Here is a 14005-nt window from a genome sequence, read left to right as displayed (position 1 = left end):
CATATGTTTATGTTTAAATGGTAATGTTTAATGGGTCCATCAGATATGGGTGTAGTTGCTAACTACTAAAAAAAAGCCATTTTCGTGGAAATGATTTGAAATTTATTTAATTTTTACATGGATAATACATAGGAATATGTAGTCTACCCATTCATTTGAGAATCGCTACAAGTAGCATTTAAAAGTATTTGATAGAGTTATGAAAACGGTTAAATGAAAATTTCAATTAAAGTTGATTCTGCTACAATATGACGTTGGAATTGCAAGCGTTGAGTTATTGTTTGAGGTGTTTTGGCATAGCTGGTTGTTTACCATCTTTATAAGCGCTAAGTTGTAAGTTGTTGTGGCCTACAAATGAGGTTTTTACTTGGCAAGCTCCGAAGTCTTACGGCAATTGACATAGTTGCTCACTTATGTCGAGATTGGAGGGCTGTTTGCTCGCATACTTTTAAGACGAAATTAAAATCTGATAAACTCTGTGTAGACCTGCCATGCGAACAGGTTTTTAAAAGTTGTTTACGTTACAACCATCTGACAGCATCTAGTGTTTAAAATATATCTACCATGAGTTGAATTCCACACAAAATACAAAATGCTTAAAATCGGTTTTAACCAAATGTAATTTACATAGGCGTAGGCCTGTGGCTACAAGTTTAGCATGAGTTACAAGCGAGTATTTGACTATTTGAAAGCCCCTACTAGCGATCTACTTCAAGTAGGATAAAAGTTACTAATCTGAAACAATTGTAAAAACAATAGACATGTGAGACATTAGAAAATCACGGCACTAATATATAGCGAAAGATTTGGTCAGTAAAAGTTTGTAATAGACTTAGGACCTTAGTAACAAGTTTTTTGCATCATGCATCACTTACCTTAGAATTGGAGTTGCATAGAATTAATAGTAGGCGTTAATTAGAGGAAGCAGTTGGAAATTATAGCAGTTGGATTAAGGCTATGCGAGAGAGCGCCTCAGCTTAAAGATCTTACCGTCGAGGCCTGGAGATATCTCAGCCAACTTTGTGATTCCAAACTCCTCATTTATTAAATACCCATCTAAATTGACTGGCGGATAAGCTGTAAGGGTAATTTGCATGTAAGTTTGAACTTGTAAGGTGGTAACAAAAGGTAATTTAGAAAAAAACTAGCTGTTTGGGCTGTTTAGTGAGTAATTCAACCCAAGTGCAACAAAACATCTATTAAATTTAACGTCGATTACTTAAGCCACATAACACTCTGCAGTAAATTTAGTAAATTCTTTAACCTATATGGCATTATGAGATATGGTGTTTAATGTTACGTTGATATACACACACGCAAAAATCCTAAACACAAAGACGATGTCTTTGTCGTTGTAGCAAATAAGAACTTTCCATGGCAGTGCTAGGAAACACAAATCCATAAAAATACTTGAACAGGCTTATATACAGGTTAAAGAAATAGGTCATATTGGAACAGCTGTGATAATTTTTAAAGCACTGCAACAAACAAAAATGTTTTTTAACTATTTGAAGTTGCTACCTAATAATGACCTAATTTAAAAATGTGATGTGGTTGATCGAGTTATTGCCTCAAAAGAGTGCCCGTAGGTAATAGCTGAAACCTAACAATCTAAATTAGATTGCTTATAGGAAATATACCGTTGCAATGATTTAGCATGTAATAGTAATTGAGTGTTTTAAAACAATATGCAATCATCACAAACATAATTTACTAATACTTCATTGTGTTTATTGCCTAGCTGTGCTGTCCGAGGCAACAACATTGCCAAGTACCCTCAGGCACTTGCGAATGCAAAAAACGCTTTATTTTTATTTATTTTGGATTTCAGGTTTGAGTCGATTACTATGAAGTTGAAATTAAGCGACGTTTGAACTACTAATTTATGGTAAAAAAATCCCGCTTTTTGTTTTTCCATAAATCAAAAAGTTTACGGTAAAAAACTCACTTTCCGCTTTTCCATAAATCAAAAAGTTTAACCATAGTCTCGCTGTGACAACTGATATTGCCGGGATTGATTTGCTACGTTTTGTCACAGTGGACATATTTTTGTCCTTCGCACTGTCCTTCACCTCATAAATAATTCAGGTGGCAAAACCGCAAATGCTTCGTTTTTGGCTGAGTGTTAAAGATCGTATTATTTAAATAACCTGGATATATATTTTGAATGAACATATCAGTAAGCGAAATATAGAATCGCTGTTGTCCACATTCTCTGTTGCAAGAAGTTTGTTGAAAATAACAAGGCTATATATTAATTTATAAAACGCAGGCCGTAGTTGACATTTATCATAACTTTTGACACAATTATGATGTGACATTCATGTGACCATGACATACTTGGCTCACAAGCATGATAAATAGCTATAAGTACTTAATGTTAACACAGACAACTCCATTTTGAAATTATTTAGTGGTAATGCTTTCAAGGAATCGCTTGCCAAGATAAAATATTAAAGCCCATTCAATGCCTGGATAGCTTTATTTGGTAACATTGGTAAATGGAACCCCGTGAATGAAGGGAAGCATAGAGAACTCTATGCGCACCTTCAAAGTGTGTCAGAGTTAGGAAGTAAGTTTAACATAAAGCTGTGTCTGCATAGGTTGATGTTTGACACTGGTGTGACTGCCTATGTATGCGTGCGTGTGCTTGACATATGCTTCCATAGGTTGATGGTTGACACTGGTGTGACTGCCTATGTATGCGTGCGTGTGCTTGACATATGCTTTCATAGGTTGATGGTTGACACTGGTGTGACTGCCTATGTATGCGTGCGTATGCTTGACATATGCGTGCGTGTGCTTGACATATGCTCACTGGTGTGACTGCCTATGTATGCGTGCGTATGCTTGACATATGCGTGCGTGTGCTTGACATATGCTCACTGGTGTGACTGCCTATGTATGCGTCCGTATGCTTGACATATGCGTGCGTATGCTTGACATATGCTCACTGGTGTGACTGCCTATGTATGCGTGCGTGTGCTTGACATATGCTTTCGAAGACATCAGCACACTTTTACATCTACTGCTTCTCATCAGCTAATTCTGTTATTGTTTGGCACACTTTTTGCATTTGTGAAACTTACTGAAAATGATAAAACCTTTATCATTTTTAGTAAGTTATTATTGTTGTTTTTTACTACTTAGTAACGTACAGTATGGTGATGGAGTACTAAAATGGTGACAATTTTTAATATTTTGAGAAGCATCGCTTCCTTCCTGTCTGGCCCCCTCGTTGTTACAGAGGTTAGTAATGTGAAAGTGATATTTTCTGTTGTTTATACATTGTTTTATTATTAGAGACACAATACTTTAGTTATAATTTTACACCTTCAGTAAAAGTAGGTATCAATAACTTGAAATTAATTGATCAGTTGCACTTTTCCTTGAAACAAGGTTTTCCACTCTACAGGTGACATGATCTTGGTTCTTTTATATTTGCATCTTTTGCATTTTATGTAATTGTAGTTTAGCAACGCATTAGGATTTCGTTGTGGCTGTTTCAGGCTAGTAACACTTTCATTTGCATTTGTGCTGTATAATCTATTAGTATATCTTCTATCCTCTATATACATGTACTAGCTGTGCTACCCGGCGTTGCTCGGGTAATAAAAAAGTCTGGACAGAAAATTGATTTGTATTTAACATATAACAACATTTACCGTTCTAACTTTCAAACTGCATGTCATGAGAGAAGTGTTTTGTGTAGTTTAAATAAATTAAGAGAAAAATGAAAACAACTGTAAAGGTTTTAAAACTTTGTCTATCAACAACTGTAACTTTCAAACTATTAGCCTGGCACATTGCCAATGGTAAATTGCAGTAAGCTGCTAGGCTTCTAATGCCGGTACTCCATGACATTGCGTCAGCATTGTTGTCCAGCTGCAGTTATTTTAATAATAGTTATAGCCGGAATGCAGACAGACATAGGACATATGCACGGACATACTTTGAGAAATATATATATAATATATATAAGATATATTTCTGAAAGTATGTGCGTGTCCCTCCAGCTATAGCGATTATTAGAATAGTTTAGCTGGACAATGCTTACGCAATGTCATGGCTTACCGTCAGTAGAAGCCTAGAACTTATTAACTAGCTTCCTGGAATTTTCCATTGGCAATGTGCCAGGCTAATAGTGGGAAGTAGGCAAGTGGTAGGCAACTCTCATCACTTCTCATTATTTATAAGCTGATTTTTAATACCATTTTCCACTGGCAATATGCCAGGCTAATAGCAAGTGGTAGGCAATTCTCATCACTTCTCATTGTTTATAAGCTGATTTTTAACACCCGGGCAACGCCGGTAGGCACAGCCAGTCTATACATTAAAAATTACAATTCTGTTATTTGAATTCAAGTTGACACCGTTAATACTAGCCGCTCATATGCTGGCACCCGACAAATGGTGTTTTGTAAATGACAGATAAGTTTCAACATAGCTACATAGCCTTCCAGATGTGTTGCCAATACATGGCCTTGCGAATGGTTTGGCCAAGTATGAGGTTCAGGCAAATGCTTGCAAGGTTTATGATCACATATTTTTGATCTTCTTGCTTTGTAGTGACAGTTTTTATAAGACCTTAGGCTTGTAAATAAACCTCCCAACATTCTTTGAGAATGACTCTATTCACAGATGCAATATTATAGTACACATTACTATGGTACTTATGGTTTTACTATTGTAACTGGTGTATGGAGAGTCGGTTGTAGTTACCTTAGGTATTAGTGGTGTGACCCGATGACCTTGAACATCAGCAGTTATAGTCATATTTATTATGCTTTGTTGCTCTTTTGAGCGCTAGTAGTTTTAGTTAATGTTGTTCCTTATGGTTAGGAATAAATCAAAAAAATATTCACTATAGCCAAGAAATGTTTGCTTTACAGGCGTCAAACATCTTGACCCGCAAGATAAATCAATTTGCGTAGCTACATAGAATTTTGGAGGCGGCTTAGCAATAACCAAGCATTGGATACATATAACCATTTGACATTTTGGTGTTGTTCAGCAACATTTCTAATGTTTTTTTATGTCCATTAACATCTATCATTGTGACAGGAAGAGGAGTGCAATTAATCACTTAGTTGCGGTTCTATTCAAAGGGCTGCATCCCTCGACTTTTTTAATTATTATCCTATTTGTTATTTTTAATTATCATTCAGTCACCAATAAGCCGGGCTCAACCGAATGCTGATGCTTCTCCAGGGTATGCATATAGATATCCAGGGTAAAATTTATGGAAAATTGGACTGTCTGTTGCAGGATTTGGAGATGTTTACATGTAAAATTACTCTCCTCGGTAGTTATGGAACCAAGCCAATAATATTGTACATACTAGTAGTATTTGAACATTCTTTATATTTTTCCTGCAAAAATATATAAAAAAATATGCAAAAAATAATGTACAGTGAAACTCAGATAACTCAAACTTCAAAGGACCGAGCAAAAGTGTTCGAATTATCAGAGTGTTCAAGTTATCAGAGCACTGTCACAAGTCCATGTATTTACTTATTTATTAGTAGATACATGAACATATACAAACTATAATATAAATCAAAAGCACAAATGGCTTGTTTCAAATTAAATGCTTCTAATGTAAAGTTTAAAACGTTTTTATCAAAAAGTATAGAGATTTTTCTATCACTTGAGATTGGTTTGTTGTTTGAGGTGATGTTATTGCCAGGACGTTTTTTAGATTGACATTGGCAAAACTTGATCGTTGCTGAAATGCTCAAAAGAAAAGACATCTTTTTCTTTTGAGCGTTTTACCCACGATCAATTTTGCCGATTTTTCTTGAACTTTATGCAAAGATTAACTTACTTTACCTGGCATTCGTTAAGAGCAACACTCCGAGGCAGTTCAATTAAAAGTTTTACGAGGTTTTACGGTACATTGTATATCACTAACGTTTTTTGAATGGATACTTATTGAATGTACACACGTATTCTGTGTTTAGGTCAAACGATGAATAGTTTTTTTTTAGCTAAGACAACGTATACGTTTAATTACCACAATTTTTAAAACGTTTTAAACATTCAACATTCCGACGTTGATTCAACACGGAATCCACGTCGGAAAACTATTCATCACGGGCTAGCCGGGTCACGCACTCAAGGATTTTCGCCACGCAAATACAAAACAAAAACAACATGCTGTTTTTGTTTTGTATGTGCGTGGCGAAAATCCTTGCGCCCGTGACCCGGCTAGCCCGTGCTATTCATCGTATAACAGTATAAATCAAATTTCACCAAACCTTTAGAACAGTCGTTGACAAAAATATTTTGCCGATGGAGGTAGTAACGACGCTTATGAATTATGAAAAGTTGAGGTTTACCTCTATGGCTTGGAATAAAGTGATTTTCTAAAGCGATAGCAACCGTTTCGGTAGCCGTTGGGCAAAAAACAGTTCGAATTAACAGTGTTGAGTTCGAGTTATATAGAGCCATTTATCATTGCGTGGGAACGGACCAAGCAAATCCAGTCGAGTTAACCATGTGTTCGCTATATCCGAGGGCGAGTTATCCATGTTTCACTGTATTATGTACAGTGTTTTGTGTATGGTGTATCGTATGGTGTATTTTATATCTGAGAGTAACTCTCTAGTTGGAGTAACTCTCTAGTGGTAGTAACTCTCTAGTGAGAGTAATCTTACTTCTCATCTTACACTAGACAAGCCCAAGTCACCTTCTACTCAAATATCATGTACAAACTTTGAGTTGTGGTGAATTTATCATGGCTCTCAGCAATCCATCTGCCCTCGGATTAGATGGTGTATCTCTTACATCTGACCAATTGCATATCTTCCATTGTTTTGCCGTAATTACATATTTTTCATTTGCGGCTACAAGTGTGTGACCATTTAGTTATGATAAATTTTTGTTAAGGAGAGAATTAGTTTGGGCTTTAGACTGTTGTTGTTACCCATGTCTGATCTGAAGAATTACATGCAAACCTGCAATACAATTTTTTTCTGATATTTGGCACCAAACTTTGCATCTTCAAATCGTTGATTGTAATCGCACCATTACAAAGTTTGAAATGTTTTTTTTAAACTAGATGCCGTACTCAAATCACAACAACTCAAGATACCTATATGTTTTTAAAATTGAACGTTTCATATACAATGTACACTTATATGTCTCATTATTTTTCTATTGCTAGGATAAGGAGTACAAGAGTTTTAAGAAATCGTGCAAAGCTGAGACGAGGCTGTTCGATGCAGAACTAAACTCGGTAAAACTGAAATCTGAAGTGAAGAGAAAGAAGGAGGAACACGATATAGAAATGGCTGAAAAGGTTGGTGTTTAGCAGCTATGCTCGTGGCACTTACTAAGCATTAAAATGATTGTATCTTTGCTTAAGACCTCTCAGTATCTATCCTGTATGTCAAAATTAATCAAAAGTCCTTGAAAATTATTAACTTTTTTAAGGGAACCGCTAAGACATGCCCAAACAGAGTATTCACAAAAGTAGTAAAATGATATATATGCATGAAATATGCGAATGAAAGGTCGGGAAGTGTTGCTATTTTCAGTTTGTTACAGTGTGCAACCAGGAACCTTCTCCAATTGATTAAAATTGGTATGTACACTTTCATAACAATTAAGTCGTGAGTCTGACACATAAATTTATGCCTGGGTGTTTTTTAGTATTCAAAAAACACAACCATAAAACCCCTTTTTGAATGTCATGGCGCTCTATTTTTCAACCTGTAGTGGCGTTTTATTAGAGGTGACATTCAAATAGAGGGTGGTGTTGTATTTTTCAAATAGCTCGCCAGCATTTTGGGAAGCTAAATTTAACCCTTTTACGAGTGAAGCAAATGTTGCCTATTTTTTGCATTCTCTTTTGAGCGGAACGACGACTCTTCTGGGTGCTATAAATCTGCTCTAATTTACCTTCAACTTGTCGTAGATCTCTAAATAAATAGGCATTGCAAAGCTGAGAAATATCTCTATCAGTTGACATATATTACTTGCAGTTAACCTGCAATGATCTTATAGCTTGCGTTGTAATTTGTGGGAGCTTTCAATTTTTTATTTCATTCTAAACTGGTACGCTCGGCAGTCTCTTGTACTGTGAGAAATCGTCTTGAGTAATAACAGTATGTGCATAATTAACTCTTTCGCTACCAAATTACTTTCTCTAACGGGACATAATTACTGTACCTATGCGGTAAAGCCTAATATTTGACCGAGGCAATGTCGCTTGTTTTTGAATATATGTTTGTAGCATTTGATAGATTATTATTATATAAATTATAAATTTTCAGGCTTATAGTATATCATATTATAGTGGTTATCTAAATTTGGCTTACAATGGATTGAAACTCATAATTTCTCTTCTATTGTATTGCACATAAAAAGCCGGTTTTGGCATCAAACTGTAGCAAACATTCATGAGTGCAATGAGCTTTAATACAACATTATTAAATATAGTTATTAAATAAAAATGTCATAAACAATGTTAAGAACAAGTGACATGAAAAATTATAATTATAATCATGTACAAACAGCAATTAACATTTTTCGAACAAAAAATATTTGTATCAGTTGCTCTGCGGGTTGCATTCTGATTGTTGCTTTTGTATAGAATCATTTCGTCTCTGAAAATGGTAGTACAGATTCCGTCGTAATTGTAAACCGCTTTTCACATACGTCGAAGTATCGAGACCGCGTTAAACAAGGAACTACTATTAGCCTGATGCAGTGACTAATTATTTCTGTCACGTTGCTTTCAAAGTTTTAAAGAAAAAACTGTAAGGTTTGGAGCTAGAAAACACGAAACCACGAAAGAATTAATTGTTATCACTGGAACTGAGTCATTATTAGTACTATTTTGTGAACACTTCCACTGATCACTGTCTATTATGGGTTTATAAAAATCAAAGAATGTCAAATTTGTGGTTAAATAGAGGCGACGTTCGATTAAAGGTGGCGTTCAAATAGAGGTTTTACGATATACAAAGGATGTGTGTATTTTTGTTCTATGAGTAGTTTTGTGCTGAAATATTGAATTTTTTATTTCAACTTTGGGTACCCCTCCTGTGCTTGAAGCAAAATTGGATACTCAGCTATCGAATTGCTTCAAGAATTCTATTAATCATGAAAAGCTGCCTTGTCAACTGAAGACCAGCCGCACACTCATCTTTTTCTCTTGTGGAACACTACGTTCCAAATTACAAAATATATGCAAATACATATACAAATTACAGAGTTTTTATAACTGTCTAGTGTTCGTAGATACAAATTACAGAGCTGTTTATGGCTGTCTAGTCATTGCACTAGTCTATACTCTGTCTATGAAAATGTTTGGCATGCAATTTGTCTAAGTGAAGGTCATGGCAACAACCAAATGTTCAAAATTAATAATTTCTCTTTGCAATGATTTAATGGCAAAGCAGTATTATTCAATGTATCCAGTTATGAGACTTGGTAACAGAGAAACTATTTAGGTGTTTATCAGTGACATTATGCCAATTTTCACAAAAAATCAAAAAGCAAATCCATCATGGATATCCTAAGTAAACCAATCTCTTGTTCCAAGCTGAAGTGAAGATGTCAGGGCAGACCAGTGTTGCCGGCTGCACACACTTCCATTAGACCTCTATGTTACTGACTATATATTTTCAAAGTCGATAATATGTACTACACGCATCAATATAGTACAGTTCTATGGTTGGTCTGGGCACTTGCAATAAGCTTAGCTATGCTGACTTGATTGTCTTGCAAACAGATGTAACATCATCTCATTCAAACATCAGATTGAAGTTAAAATAGCTAAAGATTGAGAATTGTAGTATTTCGTTTAAATACAGAATTGAATCAATTCTTTTCATAATCTACATGTATGATGTAAAATAATTGGGAATTGAATTGTTAATTTTTTGATGAGAATTGAATCGAGTCATTTTTAAAGCCCTAAAAACATCTCTGGCCAGTACTGCATCAAATGGTAAGAGAATGTTTTGTTCTGCTTTAAAATGGGCCAGAATGATTTGAGTAAATGTTTTTCGTAATATGAAAAAAGTTTTGTAGTTTAATTTTACCATGTAGTTTTTCCATTGCTTATCAATTATGGCTGAGAAAAATTGAATCTACTCCTAAAGACCCCCATTCAGTTATTACGGATATGAAAGACCCCCATTCAGTTATTACGGATATGAAAGACCCCCATTTAGTTATTACGGATATGGACGACCCCCATTCAGTTATTATGGATATGAAAGACCCTCATTCAGTTATTACGGATATGAACGACCCCCATTCAGTTATTACGGATATGAAAGACCCCCATTCAGTTATTACGGATATGAAAGACCCCCATTCAGTTATTACGGATATGAAAGCTAAAACAGAAATGATGTGATTCTTCTCGGAGGCTACTTTTAGATAATCATCTAAACATCAATACAGTTTTCAGGCATATTTATGGCTAAATTAATAATTTATAGGATCCATAGATTGCAGCGTTATGTCAGAAGCAGGGCTAGATGTTGTTTCCCCGTATCTCTCTGGCACAGATTGGAGTTTCGTTGTGTGGTTGTAGGAGCGACGCTTCCTTGTACAGCAGACGGAGTTTATCGACTCATCTACCAAGCGTTTAGCTGAGCAACACAAGCAAAAGATTGCTTTGCTAGAGAAACAGTTCCTGCAGCAGAAACAGCAGTTGTTACGAGGTAAGGTTGTCTGCCAACTAGTCATACAACTGGTAAGACAAATACTGACCTTGGTGCACTTGCATGCATTCGTACGTGTATGTGTGTGTGTGTGTGTTACTATTGAGGTTGTGCACTGATACGCTCTAATAATATTCCTGTCAAAATTATATTCTGTTTATTATTAAAAAAAACTCATGTTTATGTGTTTTAAATGTTAAATTATTTGTAATTTGCATTGAATTGGTTTTATTCTAATTTTTATTTGGTTGTTTCTTTATCTCTTGACTCAGTCTCCATAAATATAGAGGGCATGTTAGTAAGTACAGTAAATACCTCACTAATACTGTTATTGGCATGGGACCTGTCATAGACTCGTAATTGTGAAAAGGTTGTGTTAGCGGAGAACAAAGTAGTTTTACGTTGTTATTTGAATGTTTTGCCTAAGATGAACCAATATATCAGACATTAATGTGTCACTTGTCTCGTCTTGTCAAATGTCAGTCTCTTAAGCTCAGTTATGACATCCTAGTTTTTTGTGTAGTTTCATATGATTAAACAGTTCTATAAGTTGTTAAACCATTTTTTACTGTTTTTAGCTTAGGCGTGTTATAGCTGTACACGCTGGTAAGGGGTGCGTTGGTAAAGTGCAACTTACCTCGTGTTTATGTTTTTTTTTATCGTGCAGAACGGGAGGCTACAACATGGGAATTGGAGGAGAGGCACTTGCATGAGCGTTTCCAGTTGCACAAGCGACTGCTGAAGGATTTCTACTTCTTGCGTAGACACCAGATGCTTACCAGACATGAAAAGGTAACTCCAAGCCTCCTGTCTACAAATTGCACTCCTTAATGTCAGTCTAATATCTTAATCTCTCGTCCTCATTCTAGCTGCTAGCACTGCTAGTGCACTGCAGCTAATTTTCAGGAGTTTGAACTCTTCTTATCAGGAGACATTTAAACACCAGCAGAAATAACCAAAGCCTGTCTACAAGGCAGCTGGAACTTTAAGACTAGTAGGGAATGAGAAGTTGCATAAAACAGTAAAGCTATCTACTGCCAACATGTGTACACTTTTATTAAGTGTGTGTGGGTGTGTGTGTTTCACTTGGCAATATCATTATTAAAATTGTTGCACTTGTAGGTGAGAAGTTTTGCAGGATGCTGAGATCATTTTCTTGTAGGTCAAAAGTTCACTCGAGTTTTTTAATATCATCAAGAAGTTTCCTCAATGGTCAACCGGTTGTGTCCGGGTTCTATTGATCATGATTAATTGTGTGTGCATAAATTTATTATCACGTGGCAATTTCTTGCCAAGACTCCGCCTAAATTACGTGACAAACTTTAGTTCGTATATCAATGAAGGCTAGGCCCTCCTACTATTATAGTACTATCAGTTGTTGTGTAGTAGGTGATGCAGCAGTTTGTTTCCAATCTTTTTATAGCTGTGACCTACTTTTGTTGTCCGTATTGTACAGAGGGCATCAGATGCATTTACGAATCTCATTGCATTAAAACTGGTCTGTGACAATCTAGGGAAGGGGAGCCACGAATGATTTCTAGGATATTCTACTACCTTGACATATGAACTTACACGGTTTTGATATTTACAGTACTTTGTGCGTAAACTCACCAATGCTGGAACAAAAGTTTAAAAGAATACATTGCATTTTGTTTAATTCATTTCTGAGTTCAAAAACAATGGTAAATACATTGAGTAATTACTTGTAGCTTTAAAACAGATGCATTATATTAACTGTGTCAATACTAAAGTATATGTATTTATCACTAAAATAGACCTTTATTGCTAAAGGCAGGAGAATTCAGGTGCAACCTTGTCAATTCGAGCAGAAGAGGGTGTGTGGGTAGAGGCACCGATAGAGATATAAAGCTGGTCTAATTTAGACCAAGTGAACTTGAAATTAAAATAACTGTTTACATAATTTGTGTTTTTTTTATTTTCTACCTTTATTAATTTTGTCTTTAGTTACCAGTCTCCCCTTTTTATCTCCTCTCAAGCTTTCTTTTCTTTCATCATTTTATTCCTCATGATGGCTGCTGACCACTTCAGAGATCTTTTTAATAATTGATTCAAAGATTTCTGCTTTTTTTTCTATTATTCGTTGTTTTACCTCTAAAAAAACAGTTCCTTCCTCCTTTTTTCGCTACTAGTATGAGTGGAGGTATGACTACTAGTATGAGTGGAGGTATGACTACTGTTTAATATAATTTCAGCCTTGTCACAACAATCTATGTAAAAGAGAACTGCATACCTGTGCCCTGATCTATTTATAAATTGTTTTGAAAAACTAGTTGTCAAATGCCAAATTCTTTTACTCGAAATGTCGAGATAAATGTTCGCTCGTTTACGTCCCAAGTTGAAAAATTCATGAGTTACCTTGATTGTAAGTCGAGGTACGACTGTACTTACTTGAATCCTTATTTGATATAATCTTTGCATGGCTTTTCATTGATGATCAGACAACATCGTGTCTTTATGAAGAGGTATTTGGGATTTGCTTTTTTCATCTGACCATGTTGGTATTGAACCTAACTGAAATTTCATTTTTATTCTGTACATTGCTCATATACGTTATGTTCGACTATTATTATTAGTCGATAATTCTAATACTCTCTTCGCATCACCAAAATACATGCAACGCATATCTAAAAGCAACTTTATTATTTACTGAAACAGTATTTTTCTATCGGCATCTGGTCAATTGAACATTTGAAAAGACTCCGTTTGTTTGGGTTATTTGTCGCTATCTATTTTAGTTTTTGAATGTAAAATAGCGTTTGTTCCTAAGTTATCACTTGTTTGTGGAATTCCAAAGATTGATTTCAATTATATATCTGCCTACTTTGCACCATCCATAAGGTTACAATGTAGTAAGTGTGGTACTTAGTGCATATAAGCTAATCAATGCAATACGATGGCTGTCTAGAAAATAGCCCAATTAAATTATTTAAATTTTATATATAGTGTGGCAGTTTTTATAGTTGTCAAATTGAAGAAAGTTTTCTTTTATTTTAAAGACGTTTTGAAATTGATGCATATTTTCGTGTTCGACAATAAATCTGAGAAACTGGAATGTGTTTTTAGGTCATAAGTGTGACAGATTAAATATTTAAATGTTAGAGTGGAAATTTTTATTATGGATTTGAGCAAAATTTGCCATGTCTTGTTTCAAAATGCAATACTGGTAAGAAGGCATGCTAGATGTTATGCTAGATATTGTGGTTAGTATTTGCTTCACAGCGTGAGTGGAAGGCACTAGAAATGCTATTAAAAAGTCACACAAAAAGTACACATTACATAAAAAATCACGTTAAAAGTCT

At 35.2% G+C, this 14005-nt stretch overlaps 1 protein-coding gene across 2 annotated transcripts in view; it reads left to right on the top strand.

Annotated features, from left to right (window-relative positions):
- LOC137391841 (serine/threonine-protein kinase 10-like) overlaps positions 1-14005 on the top strand; it is a 78847-nt gene that overhangs the window by 42890 nt on the left and 21952 nt on the right. For both annotated transcript variants that reach the window (XM_068078385.1, XM_068078384.1), the window contains 3 exons: positions 7169-7303; positions 10556-10685; positions 11353-11477. In XM_068078385.1, the coding sequence (XP_067934486.1) occupies positions 7169-7303; positions 10556-10685; positions 11353-11477 (390 nt within the window). The remainder of the gene's footprint in view (positions 1-7168; positions 7304-10555; positions 10686-11352; positions 11478-14005) is intronic.

The sequence above is a fragment of the Watersipora subatra genome, chromosome 3 (genome assembly GCF_963576615.1).
Source record: "Watersipora subatra chromosome 3, tzWatSuba1.1, whole genome shotgun sequence".
NCBI classification, from domain to species: Eukaryota; Metazoa; Bryozoa; class Gymnolaemata; order Cheilostomatida; family Watersiporidae; genus Watersipora; species Watersipora subatra.
The sequence above is the reverse complement of the archived record's forward strand: the minus strand, read 5'-3'. Positions and strand labels throughout refer to the sequence as shown.